The sequence below is a fragment of the Pagrus major genome, chromosome 20, assembly GCF_040436345.1.
Source record: "Pagrus major chromosome 20, Pma_NU_1.0".
Lineage (NCBI taxonomy): Eukaryota > Metazoa > Chordata > Actinopteri > Spariformes > Sparidae > Pagrus > Pagrus major.
Window position 1 is genome coordinate 6,616,945 of NC_133234.1, and position 18,768 is coordinate 6,635,712.

General features: G+C 41.5%; 2 protein-coding genes and 2 non-coding genes across 4 annotated transcripts; 1 reads left to right on the plus strand and 3 right to left on the minus strand.

The window, feature by feature from the left end:
* Nucleotides 1-5: 5 nt before the first annotated feature.
* mrpl58 (mitochondrial ribosomal protein L58) lies at nucleotides 6-3,183 on the plus strand. The gene is made up of 6 exons (XM_073489786.1): nucleotides 6-172; nucleotides 594-618; nucleotides 2,164-2,223; nucleotides 2,383-2,465; nucleotides 2,696-2,865; nucleotides 2,964-3,183. The coding sequence occupies exons 1-6, from the start codon at nucleotides 11-13 to the stop codon at nucleotides 3,046-3,048; spliced, it is 585 nt and encodes a 194-aa protein (XP_073345887.1). The 5' UTR covers nucleotides 6-10; the 3' UTR covers nucleotides 3,049-3,183.
* Nucleotides 3,184-4,925: 1,742 nt separating this feature from the next.
* On the minus strand, nucleotides 4,926-4,997 carry trnam-cau (transfer RNA methionine (anticodon CAU)). The gene has a single exon. It is a non-coding gene; the product is annotated as a tRNA-Met (tRNA).
* Nucleotides 4,998-5,621: 624 nt separating this feature from the next.
* trnar-ucg (transfer RNA arginine (anticodon UCG)) lies at nucleotides 5,622-5,694 on the minus strand. The gene has a single exon. It is a non-coding gene; the product is annotated as a tRNA-Arg (tRNA).
* Nucleotides 5,695-5,950: 256 nt separating this feature from the next.
* Nucleotides 5,951-18,470, minus strand: LOC141015093 (cerebellar degeneration-related protein 2-like). The gene is made up of 6 exons (XM_073489006.1): nucleotides 18,336-18,470; nucleotides 11,150-11,262; nucleotides 10,649-10,797; nucleotides 10,400-10,564; nucleotides 10,080-10,287; nucleotides 5,951-9,477 (listed from the first exon to the last, which is right to left on the minus strand). The coding sequence occupies exons 1-6, from the start codon at nucleotides 18,412-18,414 to the stop codon at nucleotides 8,701-8,703; spliced, it is 1,491 nt and encodes a 496-aa protein (XP_073345107.1). The 5' UTR covers nucleotides 18,415-18,470; the 3' UTR covers nucleotides 5,951-8,700.
* Nucleotides 18,471-18,768: the final 298 nt, after the last annotated feature.

The window sequence follows — 18,768 nt, forward strand, 5'->3', positions numbered from 1 at the left end:
TCAGTCCAACATGGCGGCGCACATAGCACGACGTCCTTATTTATTTTGTTGTAGAGCAGTAGTAAATGTTATTTCACAGCATGTCAAACCAAGGAGTGTTGAAATAACAGACATATACAGCGCTTTGCAGCCGAGAGCTGGTTACGGGACTCGAGGGACAGACAACTCACAGGTTAGTTGCATAACACAAGTGCAACTATAATTCTAAGGCGTTTCACCTCTCATGCAAGAGGCTTGTTCAGTTCAGTTCAGTGAACTGAACAAGCCTCTTGCATGAGAGGTAAAATGTCTTCAAGAAACTGAAAGACCACACTTATGATAATTGTGTTGACTTCAATACAACCGACACTGCAGTCTGGCCCCAAAGCAAGATCGAGCAATGTAATGACCATTCCTTGTATTATACCAGGATGTGCTTACTTCAAATACAAGCAGTACTAAGCTATTACCTTTTCAAAATGACCTCCAGAGGTCATTGTTGTGGCAATGTGGTCAGAATTGTGAATGTAGTTTGCTGTGACATCCTCAAGCAAAGCAATACATTCATAAAATGGCTGATGATGTCTGATTTATTTAATGTTTTCTTTTTTCAGGACACCCAAGTGCACATTCCAATCGGTAAATATACACGTCTATGTTTGCCAAAGCAGAATTGGAAAGTATTTTCATCCACTTTTTATATTTTTCTATAATATACACTGCTCAAAAAAAATGAAGGGAACTCTGAATTGTCACAGTATAACACCAAGTTAGTTAAACTTCAGGGATATCAGTCTGTCTATTTAGGAAGCACAAGTGAATCAGCTTCACCTCCTTTGGTGTAAATTAAAGTGACAACAGGTGCAATGGAGAGGCAAATGCAAAACAACCCCCCAAAAGTAAATGGTTTTGCATCCGGTGGCCACAGACAGTTGCTCTCTCCTTATCCTTCCTGACTGGTTCTTCTCTAGTTTTGTGTTCTGCTAGTGTCCTTGTCACTACTGGTAGCATGAGGTGATACCTGCAGCCCAATCAGGTCGCACAGGTAGTCCAGCTCCTCCAGGATGGCACATCCATATGTGCCCTGGACAGGGCCGTAGAAGGGCATCAACCCAGCAGCAGGACTGGTATCTGCTCATTTGTGTAAGGAGGAACAGGAGGAACACTGCCAGAGCCCTGCAAAATGACCTCCAGCAGGCTACTGATGTGTATGTTTTGGACCAAACTGTCAGAAACAGACTCCATGAGGGTGCAATGAGGGCCTGAATTCCTCTAGTGGGACCTGTTCTCACTGCCCAGCACCGTGCAGCTTGATTGGAATTCACGAGAGAACACCAGAATTGTCGGGTCCACTATTGGCGGCATGTTCTCTTCTCAGATGAGAGCAGGTTCACACTGAGCACATGTGACTGGTGTGAAAGAGTCTGGGGACACTGTGCTGAACATTATGCTGCCTGTAACATCATCCAACATGACCGGTTTGGCTGTAGGTCAGAAACATTGTGTGGGGAGGCATATCCTTGGAGGGTCGCACAGACCTCCATGTCATAGCCAACAGTACACTGACTGCTGTTAGGCACCAGCATGAAATCCTCAGAGCGATTGTCAGACCTCAGGCAGTGGGCCCTGGGTTCCTCCTGGTGCAGGACAATGCCCGGCCTCATGTGGCAGAGTGTGTAGGCAGTTCCTGGATGATGAGGCCCTCTCATTCTCCTGACCTAAATCCAACTTTGTGCCTATGGGACATTATGTATCTGTGCATCCAACGCCAGCAAGTACTGCCACAGGCTGTTCAGGAGCTCACTGATCCAGGTCTGGGAGGAGATCCCCCAGGACACCGTCAGCTGACTCATCAGGAGCATGCCCAGATGTTGTCAGGAGTGCACATAGGCACTCGGGGGCCATACACACTACTGAGTCACATTATGAGTTGCTCTGATAAAATTCAGCCTGTGATTTCAATTTTTTACTGTGATTTTCGGTGTGTTTTGAATCCAGCCCTCAGTGGGTTGATGATTTTGGTTTCCATTGACCGTTGTTACGTTATTTTGTTCTCAACAAATTATACAATGTACATCAGTGAAGATTTTCAACTTGAATAATTCGATCATCAAGGTCTGATGTGTGATTAAAGTGTTCCCTTAACTTTTTGAGCAATGTATTTCAACTCCTGTTGTCTCCTAGGACGTCTGACAGTATCTTACAGCAGAAGCAGTGGTCCTGGTGGTCAGCACGTCAATAAAGGTGGCCAAAGTTTACCTTTATTATTCAAAAAAATGTTCCTCTGTTGAAAAGAGCATGTATTTCAAAGTGACAAGTAACTCTCGACATCTTGAACAATGCTTTAATTTGTTTTTTCATATACATTATATTCCTTTTCTTTGATGATATCTCAATCCAAAGTCAGCACAAAGGCAGAAGTCCGTTTCCATGTACACACAGCAGACTGGATCCCAGAAGATGTTCGACGGAAGATCTTTGAAAAGGTTTGTTTTCAAATCCGGTGGAATCAGGATAAAAGCCTGAATAGTTTAGTACAAGTACACAGTTGTAGTTCTCAAAGTTTGTATTTTACAGTTTTCTCCCTAAGGACCATTACATTGTCAACAGAAAAGCAGTGCATTTAGTATTTGAATGACCTCTGCATATGCTGATTTTTGTCATCTTGAAACTGTAGCCTAAACAACTGCACTGTTTTTTTGGCTTTGTGGCACAGAACAAAAACCGCATCAATAAGGCCGGAGAGCTGCTGGTGACCTCGGAGCTGGGCAGGAGTCAGCAGAGAAACCTGTCAGATTGTATCCAGAAGATTTCTGCCATTATAGCTGAGGCCAGTGAGAAGCCACATGAACCGACAGCAGAAGACATAGCTCTCAGGGAGGACAGGTATTACTAGAAGTAGCTGTAGTAGAGCACAATTTGTTTCTATCCATCTCGATTATAAATGTGCCTCATGTGTGTCTGATGTGAAATATGTTGTGCAGGTTAGAGAGAAGAAACAAGGAGAGACTCCACCAGAAGAAGATCCATTCAGCGATCAAAAAGAGCAGACAAGTGGATTTTGACTGATTGATTGATTGCTACTTTTCTACCTCCCATGATTGTATTGTCAATAATTACGTATCATTTGTATGTGTAGTGTTTATTATTTTGTCTTTAGTTTTCTGAAGAATAAACGTTTTACTTTTTTACTAAATATACAAAGTGTTAAATGTGTCTGATTCTGTGTGTTTTTGCTGTATTTCCACTGTGAACATATTTATCATACCTGCTTTATTTTTATAGCTGTTATACAAAAAAATCTGAGGGGTTACAAAGACTATGGTGGCAACGTTTTTGCCCATATACCTGTCTTCCTATCAAACTCTCTAAACTCACCCAGCTCACTGTGCCAGCAGCAGGTGAGGTTGGGGAAAACATATTCAGGAGCAGGACAATCAGCACTGGCAGGACTCAGGGATGTGTGCTATGCAGACGTACATATACTGTACAAACCCACCTACTTAATGTATTTTATATTTATTCCTCTACAGTATTTGTATACAAGTAACAGAAACACTGTTTTGCTGGACATTGTTGCTTTTCACATATACACATATCTTTTTCACCTATTTGTATTTACATAATAGTTCTATGTTTATTTTTAACCATCATAGTTCAGCTTTGTTGTCATAGTTTTTCAGCTCTATGTCTCGCTGCTGGAAATGTGTGCATGTACACTGAGAGCAACGTAGAACCTCCTTGCATGTGTACATACATACAATACATTGTCAATGTACAATACATTTTAAATAACTCCGTGTCTGCTGTGGAAACCTTCAGGTTTCTGGGATCTTCCATCTCCCAGGACCTAAAGTGGTCTCTCAACGTAGACTCCATAATCAAAAAGGCCCAGCAGAGGATGTACTTCCTGCGTCAGCTCAGGAAGTTCAACTTGCCCCAGGAGCTGCTGATCCAGTTCTACACAGCAATAGTTCAGTCTGTTCTCTGCACCTCCATCACCGTCTGGTTTGGATCAGCCACCAAACAGGACAGGAAAAGACTGACACGGACTATAAGGACTGCAGAAAAAATCATTGGTGCTAAACTACCCACCATCCAGGCCCTATACTCATCCAGAGTCAGGAAACGGGCAGGAAACATCTCTGCAGACCCATCACACCCCGGACACAATCTGTTTGAACTTCTCCCCTCCGGCAGGCGCTACAGAACACTGTTCGCCAAAACAACCAGACACAAGAACAGTTTCTTCCCCCAGGCCGTCGCACTGATGAACACTTGATCAGTCACCCAGTGTCAGTAACCCCCCTGACTCCAAAACCATCCACTCATAGTCTTTACATTTACAGACCAAATTGCACTTTATATGTATATATATATATATATATATATATATATATATATATATATATATATATATATATATATATATATATTTCTACCTGTACATAATTGAACAACATATATCCACACTGTAAATAATATAATATAAATATACTTAAATATATATTTATATATTTATAATAGTCCGGACTTCTGAACACTTTTTAACTTACTGTTCTTTGTTGTTCTTGTTCCTTCTAGTTGAATGTTGTTATGTTTGTTTATGTTCATGTTTATGTCTATGTACATTGTGTGCGAAGAAAAACCAAGTCAAATTCCTTGTTTGTGTTTCACATACTTGGCCAATAAAGCTGATTCTGATTCTGATTCTGATTCTGATTGTCTGTAAAGTTGATTCTAATTCTAGGATTAAGTATGTATTAAAGTATGATGGAATCAATGACTGGCAATATTCCTATTCAGGTGACACTGGTGTTAAAACAGAAATTACCGATAGGATGAGTAGAGAAGTACAAAATAGTGCAGGATTGAAGCAGTAATTCTAATTAACAATCGTGTTTGTACAAGGTTGTCAGTATAGTGACAGACAAAATGAAAACGTATAGCAGAGGATGGTTTCGATCCATCGACCTCTGGGTTATGGGCCCAGCACGCTTCCGCTGCGCCACTCTGCTTCCACAATTTCCAGAGACCTGATCTCAATTTGAATGGTCATTTCGGACTGTTTGAAGAAAGTTGAACACATTTTTGTTACATTGAGCGCACCGCTTCATTAACTTACAATAGAGATCAATATTCTTAAGTATACGCTATTTTTAAAATACTTCATCCTTGCCTTTAGACAGCTCTTATCCACAAGGAACTGAAGCTGTTGACATCCATACTGTCTCGAAAATCGCCAGACAGAACACGGGAGTTGCTAATCTACGGCTTCCTCGATTGGTTAGTTTGTTTGTGTTGAGCACCGCGTTAAAACATCCAAAAAATATTCAAAAATCCAAATCAACACTTCAAGTTTCGCAGTCATTGACTTTGTTGTAACGCATTTGCCGACTGTTCTTTCTGTAGGGTGTGGCCATTTCTGTGACAATTAAATGTAGCTAACATTAGCTATCCTAGCTAACAGTAGCTATCCTAGCTATGTTAGCACAATGACAGTGTTGATTGGCTAAATAAAGATTGCTATCTTGATGTTTCTTATAACGATGCATATGACAAGATACAGCTAACTATTGCTGCTTGCCACAAAAGCCACAGCTACCGTGTACGAACGGTAAAAACCTGACATCCGCAAAAGACGACCACGAAGGGACTCGAACCCTCAATCTTCTGATCCGAAGTCAGACGCCTTATCCATTAGGCCACGCGGTCGGATTGACTTCATAGCAACCGTGATCTCTACAAATACCTATAGTACTAACGAAATATGGCAATAACACAGCTCTGCTCTCTTCCTCAGAGATAGACCTGCCCCTTACGTCACTTCGAAATTGTGGCTGTAAAGGTGGGCAAAGAGGTATGTAGTTAATGGTTGTTATTTGTATTTTTTTTTATAATTTTTATTCTTTTTTTTCCCATTAAATACAGTAAAGACGACAACACAAGTACCTTCTTTCAATGCTTTATTAACAAGGTTAAACAGGTCTTAGTTCAGTAATGATATGAACTAATACCAGAGCAGACTAAACTTTAATGCCAATATCTTATCTACTAATAATGCACACATTTAAACTGGATAATATAAGTAAGGCAATTAAATAGTTTTATTCTGACAATTTGTTAGTGACATTCACATATAGGCACTGAAAAAGTAAAAAAAAAAAAAAAAAAAAAGTTAAAAAGAAAAGAAGAACATTCACACAGAAATAAATACACAGATACGGTTTCATATTAGCTATTCTAAATATGCAAAAGATGAGGCATCAGACATTTTCAAGTGCAATAGGTAAGACATTACAGTACAAAAACCCCATGAGCCTTTAAATAAGATAACAGGCTCTGGATTGGCATTGTTTTGTCTACGCTAATACATATTCCTCCCTCCTCATGCTAGAATCATTCTAATAGACATGAGCATAGACCTCAAATGCACTCCATACACCACAATTGCTGCAACAGTAACTTAACCTTAACTTCATAACACAATTTCTCTCTGATTTCAATACCAGGTTACAGCCAAACATCCATCCTTCCCTCCTTTTACACACAATAGCCTCAAACACGAGTGTAGGGTCCCTCTGGTGCGAGCTGTGCCACATGTGAAAGGTTTTAAGCTTTGCTATGTCTTCAACTTTGCTGAAGAGTCAGATATAAAATTAGCTGTAATAACATTCATTATAACAAAGGTTTATACATAGGAGGTACCCAGAAAAAAGGCATAGGTAGGCTATATAATATTGTGAAAAAGGGTGCAATATGTTTGCAGGTTAGTTTTATAGTTTGGTAAGACTGCTAGGTGTTAGACAAAGCCCTGGTTTGAAGCCTTATACTGGTTACAGTTTGACTATACAGTGTCTGTCTAGCTGTAATTAAAGGAAAATACTCTCAACACTTGTATAAAAAAAAGCTTTGAAGAATATTTTATTCATCATAGTCCGGTAGCTGTCCAGACCGGACCAATTTCTTTGAAAAGGATCCACATCCCCGTGTGTTTTTAATGTCCATGCTGTCTCCATTCAGTGGCCTTTTTAACAATCCAAATGTCAATCAACAGTTATGCCTCTTTCATGCCTTTTTGCTATTTGTTAGATAGACACAAAACGATTCCCCCAGCAAACAGAAATGCTTATACTGTATACAGTATGGTGCAAAACCCATTATTAGACATCTCAACATTTTTATATTCTGTATGACGAGCGTCCATAATGCCCAGAAAATGGTGAAAATAACAATCTGCAGAGACAGCAGCTCTTCAGCCTTTAGTGGGATCATATATAGCCTATATTGTAGATGTCACTCACTACTATGAAATAATAATCCTTCCTATATCTCATTGAACAATGTTATTTTTGTCCTAACGGGCAAATAAAGTAACACTTCTCATAAGAGAGATGAACTGACTTAACACCGTGCAGGGAGAAGATATTTATTTTATGAATGTAAATTGAGTTTCCAGTCTGGGCTCCTTTCCTGAAGCTGTACAGTTAGCATCCTTTTTTCACTTCAACTCCAAAGGCATCTGAGCACCAAGCAGCATGTAAGCACAAGCCTTCAAGTGTATTAGTTCACCATTTTGCAGCATTTTGCAAAACAACCATATTTGCTTTCTTGTCAACAGTTAGAAGAAAATGTTGACACCATACTTTTAATTTACGCTATATAAGAAGCTAACATCAGGAGCAGCCAGTTAGCTTGCTTAGCTAAAGACAGAATGCAAACAGCTAGCCTGACTCTGCCCAAGGCAAAAAATCTGCCAATAACCCTAGCTAATTAACATGTTATATCCTGTCTGGTTAATTTATTTTAAAAAAACACAACTTGTCAATGTCAACAGTGTCAGGCTAGCAGCTTCCCTGTTTTCAGTCTTTAAGCTAAGCTAGGCTAACTGGCTGCTGGCTGTAGCGCCATATTTACTTTACTTTAGCCCTTTTATCCAACTGTTAGGAAAGAAGCTCTTCCTCAAGATCTCTAGATAAAAGGGCGAGGCACTGCAAACTTTAAAAAGTAGTAGTAAGGTCAAACACAGAGTGAATTAGATGTGAATCCAGACTAAAGGCTTATTTAAATTTTGAGCAGTGTTAATTTCTTTAGCGATATGGGATGGCAATTGATAGCACCTGGAGTTTACTCTAGAGACAGACAGCACTGTGGCCTGAGAGGATCAATCTCACTTTTTTTACTGCAATTATACAAATGTTAGTAGTCCATTATAATTAACCTTACAGCTACAGTTCCTGTTACTATTAGATTTCCACACGTTTTCATCAGAGATGCAAGTTTGTCAATGTTTTTTGTGAAGCTTTAACATTTAGTGCATTTGTGAGGCTCATGGGAGGCCTATTGCTTTTACTGTGTTATTGTGGTATATGCCTAATGTAGTAAGGCAGTGAAGCCAGTATATATTTAGGATTATTACATAAAAGGATATGAGGGGGGTGAACTGGCTCTTATCGAACCATGGTTTATATATATGACTTCTGCTAATATTGAAAATAGATCACATGCTAATCAGATCCTCCTGTATGCGAGAAGGTTTCAATTCTGGATGAAAACTTTGCACTCCGAGTTGACTGCGACTGAGCTTCACTGTACTTGGATTTAGCAGTTTTTGAAATAGCACCCTCTATAAGAATCTTTAGACCAAGACCCCTTTCACAAACACCAGTACTTAACACTAAAATAGCACATATTCATATTCTAGAGCCAATCAGTGCACCATTACTGTTTACTAGGTTTACTAGATTTGCCAGATTTGCCAGACTTGCTAGCCTTAGCAGCTTTGGTAGCTTTGATGTCCATCTTGGTCTTCTGGATACGAGAGAAGATCTCCTTAAAAAGCGCTTTGTACTCTGGAGTGTTCTGTCCCAGCCTCTTATCCACAGCCTCCACCTGCTTGCTGATGCTCTCAATGGCCTCGGGGGTGGAGGGCGACTGGGTGGGCGTAGGAGGAGGCGCCGGGGTTGGCCCCATAGCACAGTCTTTCATGGATGGGTCTCGAGAAACGGGTCTGGAAGTCTGGACACCGGTGTGGCACAGGCTCTCCTCGTGGCGTCTACACTTCCCTAACAACTCCTCATATTTCTCCAGTAAGGCGTGGTACTGCTCATCCACTTCCCTGAGGATAGACATCCCCCGCTTCCTCACGCTGTTGGCGTGGAGAGCATAGCTGCCTCTTCTGCGGCCAGACGCGTCGCGGGCTACGATTGCGTTGAGCGCTGTGTCGCTGCAACTTTTCCTCACGGGGCTGGAATCGGGGAGAGTCTCTCCACCAACACCTCCTCCGCCTTGAGTTTCTTCCCTCACACCTCCTCCTGTCTCGCCACCTTCCACTTCCAGGAAGGTGTCAGTCTCTGGGGTACTGTTGAGGACGGTCTGAGTGAGAGTCACACCGTCGTCCTCGCTGCTCAGCAGGAAAGTCCTCGCCCGACGTAGCTGCTGCAGCTCCTGCAGCTCCACCTCCAACTCCCGCACCCTCCCCTGGCAGCTCTCAGCATCCTAAGACCAAAGACAAACAATTTTTACAATGAGATCTGACGGTTCTTTTGATTTTGATCACCAAATGCAACGTCCAATTCAAATTCAGAGGTGTAAGATACATCTTGTCAGTCTTCAAGCTATGCAATTGTGGCCGAACACAGTGGTTGAATCAATCAGCGTCCTAGAATAACTACTGTCAGCTACGGGTGTGGTTTAGGTGTAACAACCAGTGAGAGAAGCATCTGTTTGTTTAAAAACAACAATGGCAGCTTCTCAAGAGGTTAATGTAGCTGCTATAGCAGACAGATATAGCAGATAGCAGAAAGCTCAACTCTGGTAAGACTTTGGTTTACCAATGGGCACTGCTGGTGGTAGCTCGCTCCTACTGTTGATCTGATTGGCTGAAGTTAGCCCATGATATACGGAGATAGACAGATGGTTCGTCCAATCATCTGCCAAGTGTCTGCCCTTTTCCAAACAGTTTCTAGCACGGCCTTCCCCGATCTTTCTGAATACAGAACCATCTGGTGCATTTGGTTCCCATCCTAGGCCAAGGGTACTGTTGCATGTTACAGATATAATCATAAGGCTGTGATATTGTGTTCCATTCTGGACCTTACCTGGACTCGAGTCTGCAGCCTGGAGAATTCAGCAATTAAGAGGTTGCACTCCCTCTCCACACCCTCTCTACGCCCCCTCTCAGTCCGGACGGCCGCTCGTAGGGCCGACACCGCCTCTCTCAGATGCTGGTTCTCCTCTTCCATCGGTGGAGGTTTTACATCCACGGAAAAACTCTCCGCCCTGCCCACTACAAACTCATCCTCATACCTGACAACATGACACAGAAATAGTGATGACTGGTAGTATACAGTGTTTCATTGTAAGGATGACTTGTCACCTGCTCTCCTCTTTTACAGACTGTGGACAAGAGAAGAAGAACCTGGGTGCTGTGCAAAGCTCCCTAAGGCAGGGGAAGGAGTGGATGGTCTTGCGTCTTTCCCTCTTCTCCCTCCTGACTCGGAGCTGCTCCATAGAGTGAAGCTGCTCCACCTGCCCTGAGAGAGACTCCACCTGGTTCTGCAAAGTCTCAATGGTCCCTGTTAACCTGGTTCAGGAAGAAGGGTAAATGTTAAAGGAGTAAAGCAGGAGGATGAAGGGACAGAGAAAAGAAAACTTTAGTCCCGGTCACCTCTCTATTTTTTGCTGTGAGGCCTTGCTGTCGATCACCAAAGTGTGGTTGGTGCGTTCCAGCTCTCTGGCGGTCCCATCCAGCTGCTCATACACTTTGGCATGTTGCTCGTTCATGTCCCGAAGGACCTCCAGCTGCTTTGATAGGTACTAAGGGACAAACACATAAACATGCCTGTTGTTACAAACCCCTACTGTATACGCATACAATGTATACATATAGTCATACATAGCAGGACATTCAGATATTTAACAGCAGCAGGGGAGCAGCACGAGCTCTCAGTGGCTGTCCCAAGAATTTGGCTGTACTTTCTTTTAATGTACTGTTTGTGATTGAGTTTGTGTAATATGATGAAGTGACCCAGAGCAACCACTAAATGGACCTTGAGATTTGAGATGAGATTGTCAACTGTACTTAATTCAATTTGTGAATTCCTCTTTGCCTCCCAACCTGCCTCGATTAGGACAAGTTCTTGACATATTTGGCAGGACTCACACATACCTCGATCTCTTGCACTTGCTCTTCATTAGTGATATACATCTGCTGCAGGGAGTCCTCAAGCTCTTTGTTCCTCTCCAGCAGAGTCTTTCCCAGCTCAGCCGCCAAGTGGAGGTCTAGAAAATTGGAAAGAAATTAAGAAAGGCATGAAGAAGTAAGTCATAAATCCAGAAATAGAGATGACTGAGGACTGAGGAAGAAAGATAAGGGGGATTTAATCTTGAAGAAAAAGACGTAATGCAGCCATACAATTTAGATTACACCCACTGTCACAATTAATGGAGCACTTGGTTCTATTTTAGACAAGGTTATAACAGGGTCTGGAACAGAATGATCAGAGGGCCCATCATGTCGTCACAGTCTGCACTCAACCATTTCAATTATAGAGAGGGGGGGAGCAGGAGGACAGAGACAGTACTTCTCCCTGCAGGTCCTTTTCTCTCCGCTGAGAAGGTCAGAGATTGGTGCCAAGATTATTTGGAGACACCTCTCCACTGAGATTAGAACAGAAATACGATGGAATTCAATTCAATTCAGAAGCTGGGATGTAGGAGACTACGGCAGGAAAATTCACATGTATGTGTTGAACAAAAGTGTGCTGATATAGAATTTCTTCCATTGATCACAAAAACAAAGCATGTTCGACACCAGCCATCGCTTTACTTTTATTTCACCATGCTCTACTGTATGTTTTTGCACTTCCAGACCTCAAAAGTTAGATGAGTCACTGTCACCATTCGTTATTCTAACTGTGCTCTGACTCAGTGGTATTGATGGCCCACATTGTTGGGTCTGACTCAGCAAGATGTGGTTTGCGACCTTTCAGAGAGAAAGTGGAGGACTAAACTAAGCAGCCAATAAAGTCATCTCTCATGTACTCCTGGCTCCGTCTTTAATAATTAATAGTTATCACTGGGACGGATGCCAACTCCTGACCGGCATCACTGCAACATTTAGCTATCAGCACAGCTGTGCCATGTTGGAATGGAGTAAATAGAGAAATCACACACTCAACCAGAATATATTTACTGAGAATGTGCAGGTACTGCAACAGAGGTAAAAAGTGAATCATTGTCGGATTAGTGCCCAAAAAAAGGTTGACTAATTCATTACTTGATCAACAGAATGGATCAAAAACGATTTTGAATATGAATATAAAACAGAATTATTTGTAATCAAAATAATCATTATCCTCCAACTCTGCTGTTCCCCTCAGCTCTATGGAGAGTTCTAGCATCTTATAGCTCATTGTTTTGGTTTGACAACCTGATACTTGACTGCTTCGGTTCACTCTAACCACTGTTATAGTTTCTCCAGTTGCAGAAAGCTGCGAAAAAGCTCTGATAAATCCACTCTACACTGGCTGCCTACCCCTCAACAGCAGATAGACAAATTAAGGAGATGGTGGAGACCAAAAGAGAGAATATTGGAATATTAAATTCACCAGGTGGCCAGAAACATGACTCCAAATTAATGCTTATGTTGCTCCATATCTGCTGGATGTTTAAATAAGCAACTGAATAAGTTGGTAACATGTCAGTACTGTGTTTACAGCTTGTTATGCCACGATCAAGTGGCCAAAAACTAGGGAATATAGGTTTAAAGCTCTCAAAAGAAATGCAATTACATATTCAATTGGAATGATTTTTAGCTAATCACGAATACTGTATTGTTAATGGCATATATCTAATTTTATCCAATTTCAACATTGCTTTTAGCCTCATAAATCCATTGTAAGTTAGCCCTAAGTCACTGCATGTTTTGAAGCCATGTTCCTCTTCTACCTGGCAGTCCCATTCTCACCAGCTTCCATTAGACTAATGAGAGGTAAGCTAAGCATACATTTGCCAACAGCTCCATGTGGACTAATTCACACACTTCCCTCTGTGCTGATAGCTTAATGAATTCCTGCCGTAAGCAGCAGCACGTTGTTATTAACACATTCACTATATCAACTGTATAAGATAATATGTTAGTGATGTGTTTACGCTTGTTGCACTGCCCTGAGTGGCCATAACATGAACTAATGCTAGTTTAAAGTAGATATCTTTTAAAAACTTGGTGTCTGTGATTTCATTTTTTATTTTTTTTCTTCAATAAAAACCCTCAGATACACAAAAAGTTATTTGTTTGAAATATGCTGAGGATGAATTGTGTAGTTAGCATTAGCAGTGTTGTTAGCAGTGCTAACAACACTGTGCCACCATTTCTTCAACATAAACCAATCTAGTGTATTATCATGCACTAACATCTTTCTCTCATGAACTAAAACAAATTGTATAGGTAGACTATATGGCTAAAGACTTCTGACAAGCTCTTTAAATCTTTGCCTTTATGGACAAATCTGACGCATCTAGATCAAATTCCAGCAAGAAAACCAGGCGACAGAAACACTGTGTTAGTGTCCAGATTCAGATGTTGATCTCTCTTTGGCTGCCACAGAGGGAATGTCAGCTCTCCGCAGCCAAAAGCCTCAGTGAAAGGAGAATACAGGAGGAGAAGGAAGACAGCCAATCGTTAAAACTCACTGCGCTAACTTAGATGGGATAAGCCCTGTGCATACTTGCCATAGATCACAGACCTGAGGCTTGACTCGCACAAGATGAAACCACTCAGGCCGGAACTCCATCATAATCACATCATTTATGACAGATACATTTCCTGCATGCTTCAGAAAACCAGCTGCAACCAGTTAGGAGTGTGTTTGTGAGTTCAGAGAACCCTGCTGCACTTTTCACACAGCAATTATTTGAATTATATAAATGTCTTCTTTAGACACTGAATCTGTTTTTTTGCAGCTCATGGCCGTGTGCGCATGTTGACAGGCATACTCAGTCCGTGTTGTATGTGGTGATCTCTTCCACAGACGGTGCTGTTTTGATAGGTGAATATCACCCATGAGGTTTACTGGAATGTGGAAAACAAGACTTCTCCTACTCCTCCTCTTTTCCTGAGTTGCAGACTCAAATTCTTAACAAAAAAGGTTCAAGACATATTCAGTGGCAAGACATACACTTGTATAGCAGACGCTGAACTGACTTAATGAATGATTTGGCATATACAAACACTTAGTGAGCTGTAACATGAGCATTTAAACAGTTGAGGAACCCTTTGATCACATTTACTGTAGGTCAAGCCAACAAGCCTTCAGTCTCAGCTGGTAGAGCCACGTATTTTCAACTGGCCTTGGGCCATTAGAGGCTCTGGCTAACACACAATAGGCCCAAACAAAGACGCATCCAAATAAGATGTCTGCAGCCCTCCTGTTTTTCAGCTTTCAGAATTGTAATGTCAGCTGTAACTGCTTCATAACATCTCTTACATTCCACAGGGGCACTCCGCTTTCCAAGTTCCACATCTGCTAAATGTCCATGCAAATGAAGAGCTATCTCTCAAATGACTTCAGGGAGGAGTTCAACTCTTTGGGAAATAAGCTTATCAGCTCTCTTGCCAAGAAGACTTATACCACTCTAATGTGTTTACATTATATTATGAAGCTACAGCCAGTTCCCTTAGCTTCACTTAATTTAACATAGTTTTGCTTAGTTTAGTGCAAAGACTTAAAACAAGATGAAAAGGTTAGCCTGGTTTTCTCCAAGTGTAACAAAATCCCCCTTCTGGCACCTCTACGACAACAAGACACCATCAAGTAACTGCAACTGGCCAAGAAATAGTCTGGAACATAACCCCCTTAAAGCAACAACAGCTTGTCTTTATTACTCTTCAGTTTTTGTACAGATTAAACAACCAGATATAACATGTTTATTAGTGAGCCTTGAGGCGCTCATAGTTGGATTTTTTTTACAATTAGACCAAGTGTAAACCCATTACATTAGCACTACAGCCATTGCCGTATCGTTTTCTTGGGAGCCAGAAGTGACCATATTTGGATGAGAGGGTGGCGATGTGGAAAATAATGATTCTATCTGGCTGAAAACCTAAGGACAAACTGATAGCAACTTGTCAATTACAAAGTAGAAGCTACCTTAAGCTTACCCTGCTTTATCATCTATTTTACTCCTAAATACCATAATTTACTAAATGAGCATCGCGCTGTATTGACGAAGACTTGAAACTAATGATTGAACCCATAAACTCATTAGGAAACTGTTTACTGAGGTAATAAATCAAGTAAGAAGTGCGCTCATTTTCTCATAAGCATATATACAATCAGACTTCTTTTTGCAACCACTGGAGTTGCCGCTCCTGCTGGCCATTAGAAAGAATGCAGGTTTAAGACACTTCTGCATCAGCTTAATTTTTCAGACCCAGAAGCTCTGTCCGCATATTTAACAGTTCATGATTTAGAAAGAGCCTGGAATGCCCGTTCCCTGTCTTTATGCTAAGATAAGCCAAGCAGCTGCTGCTGGTGGCGTCATGTTAGCTGCTTCATAGTAGCTTTAACACTACCAATTAGGGTTGTACCGATCCGATCACGTGACTCGGAAATCGGGGCCGATCACGCCACTGAAGACTCGATCGGGACTCGGACGTTACGACCCGATCAGAGATCGGTTTTATATATATTTATTTAGTCATTATTTGTATTAGATTGTTGATATATGGGCTATTGGTGATTCAAAATAAAAAAAATAAAATGAGTATTTACTACCACCGTTTACGACATGCGCATGCGCAGAAGACCAGCACGCCAGTTTGTTTTGAAGCGGAGTGGCGAGTTGTGGCGCACCATGTCTGCTGTGTGGAAGTATTTTAAAGTGAGTGACGAGAACGATGCAGTTGCAAACTGTCAGATATGTAAATTTGGGATATCGAGGGGTGGTAAAATATAATAAAAAATAAGGGACACCTTGGATAGTTTTCTTCGATCTTTTTAATTTTTTAAATGTATTATAAGAGTATCGGATCGGGACTCGGTATCGGCAGATACTCAAAAATCAAAGGACTCGGACTCGTATCGGGGGCAAAAAACCCTGATCGGAGCATCCCTACTACCAATAAGCAACATGCATCTAATTTCACAGGGTCACTCCACTTGCAGTTGATGTGTTCTTGTGTCTTCTAATTTAGGTTGCAACTAAGGTCAGCCTCCTCAGACGCTCTCTCGACCGTTTTTAATCTTACAATTAAAAGCTGATTTTTTTAAATAAGAAACTTTTCCTTTATTAGTAACTACTTAAATATAAAGGTTGTTTCCAACAAGTCTTATTACCACAGAATTTTAGTGATATTATCCAATATTTTTAAATCATTCATTCCAAAGCAGCAGCTGAGTTACGCTCTTTATGGCAACAACTAACAATTATTTTCCTTATTGATGCATCTGCCAGTTATTGTCTTTATTAATTAAATGATCATTTCTTCTGAAATGTCAAAAAAGTATGAAAAAATACCCATCACATCGTCTCAGTAAACTCACATTTGAGAAACTTAACCAGAGAATGTTTGGCATGTTTTCATTATTTTGGCTTTAAAGGATTAAACAATTCTCAAAAAAAGTTGCTGATTCTTTTACTGTCGTCTAATTGATGAATTGACTGTTTGTTTCAGCTCTACACTATTTAGAGTAAAATATATTAGTACTCTTTTTTTCTTCCCACGTCTTTTTAGGATTAAACCTCGCAAAAGAGCCTTCTTCTCCCGCTGCAGTTAAGCCCAGACTGCTCAACCCGCCAGTGACTCCAGCGTGACAACCAGGCACTGTAATGCCATGACAGCAGTGCCTCTCTCTGAAGGACTCGTGGCATCCTGAAATGTCACACCACAACAGATGAGCTCAGGTAGTCAGCACTATGAAGCAGAGCGCTGCTCTGAGAGTTGTGGCATCATCTTTGCTCCATCAAATACAGAGGCACATATGAAGACACCGCTCATTTATACACCGGCCATTTTGACTTTAAATGCTTGTCCCCTCTGCTGCTGTGTCTCTTTGACTCTTTCCTCCTCCTTATTTTGAAGAAGAAAGTACTGAAGGTCTATTTTTATCCTCAGGTCCATTCGTGTGTGACAGGAAAGAAGTTGTCTCATAAATCCATGACACCATGACCACAGGCACATGTATGCCTGTGTGTGCATGTCTGTTTCTGGTCAAGTAAAATCACTGCATCAGCACAATTTCACCTCAGAAAATGTAGTATTATAATTACTTGCCAAGAGGAGAAGTGTTGGAGAGATGGTGAGAGACAGGAAGTGAAATGGTGCAGAGAACAAAGAGGACCCTTTGTTTTTGATGAAAATTTAAGAACTGCATTCAGGCGCCATGCATATCAGCATGACAGTGGTCCCAAATTTTAAAAATATCTTGTTTATTTACGTTGTTTAACCAAGATTTTTGAGATTCTGTGCAGTACAATGCACATTCAGTTTGGTAATATGCCTTGCAGATGTTCTGAACATAGTTCAGAAGACCCCAAAAAATTATACTTGCATAAAAATTTTGTGAGCACATTAGGGCAAGCAATACATTTTTGTATCTCTGTGTTAAACTACAATTTGTAGATATAAAGTAAAAACAAAAATATTCTTTATCTTACGCTGCTTTAGTATTTTGACTTATCTTGTGTATTCAGACAGGACAAAATCAGGACAAAATTATGAATAGGTGCACAGGGCCAGAGCCTTCCATAATAATTTGGTCCTGTATAATGAAATGGTTATATATCATACTACAATATTGAAGAAACTGTCACATTTTTCCAGGGCTGACGGTGACATCTTGAAGCTGTTGGTTGTTTTTTTCCCCACAACCCGAAGATATTCAATGTTCAATTATATAAAAACAGATAAAAGTAGCAAATCCTCACATTTCAGAAGCTGCAACCACAAACATCATGCATTTTGCCTTATAAATGACAAGTGATGGGCACAATTGTTCACAATTAGGCCTATTTTTTCTGTCAAGCTGATCAATTAGTCGACTGGTAGTTAGACAAAATATATCTTTGCGTCATAAACCACAGCCTGGGCACACAGTGTCTGGTGCCATCTCCGGCCGCACAGGCCCTGCTTGGCATGCTTTCAATGCATTGTTGTCAAAGATGGTCGCCTGCTCCTCAGCTACTTTAATGTGTTTGAATGATAGCACTCAGTAAACACTACTAAATGACATCTCTGCCGTGTCTTTACATGACAGAGAGCCTTTGTTGGGGGGGGGAGGCTAGCTGACCGGCCGGCGCCAGCAGCTGACGGTAGGGATGCTGCGAGCAGGGAGGATGGTGTCTGGTCTTACCCTGCTCCAGGTCCTGCTGGTCGTACCACGGCTCTTCCTCTTCGGTCACGAATTCCTCCATTTTCCCTGAGCTTAGCATGGGTGACCCCGGGAGAACCGCAGAAATGAGCCCCTCTGTGAGAACAAAAGAGCCCCGGCAGGCAGCGGGTCGCTCCTTCAAGTTGGAGTCCTCAGTCAGGGAGTGTTGTGTTGTGGCTCTCTACGTGTTTCCTCTTTCCTTCCTCTCTCATCTGTGTTCCCTCCGTCACTCCCACTTCTCCCTCTCATCCCCCCACCGCCCAGCAGCGGCCCATCCCGGTGCTCAGACCCAGTGCCGCTCCTGCTGCTGCAGAGGAGCCTACAGACGTGGCAGAGGTGTTGCAATAACAGCACTTCCTTTATCCCTGTTATCAGCGGCACGCTCACGCTGCATTCAGGTACCGCTCGTAAGCTA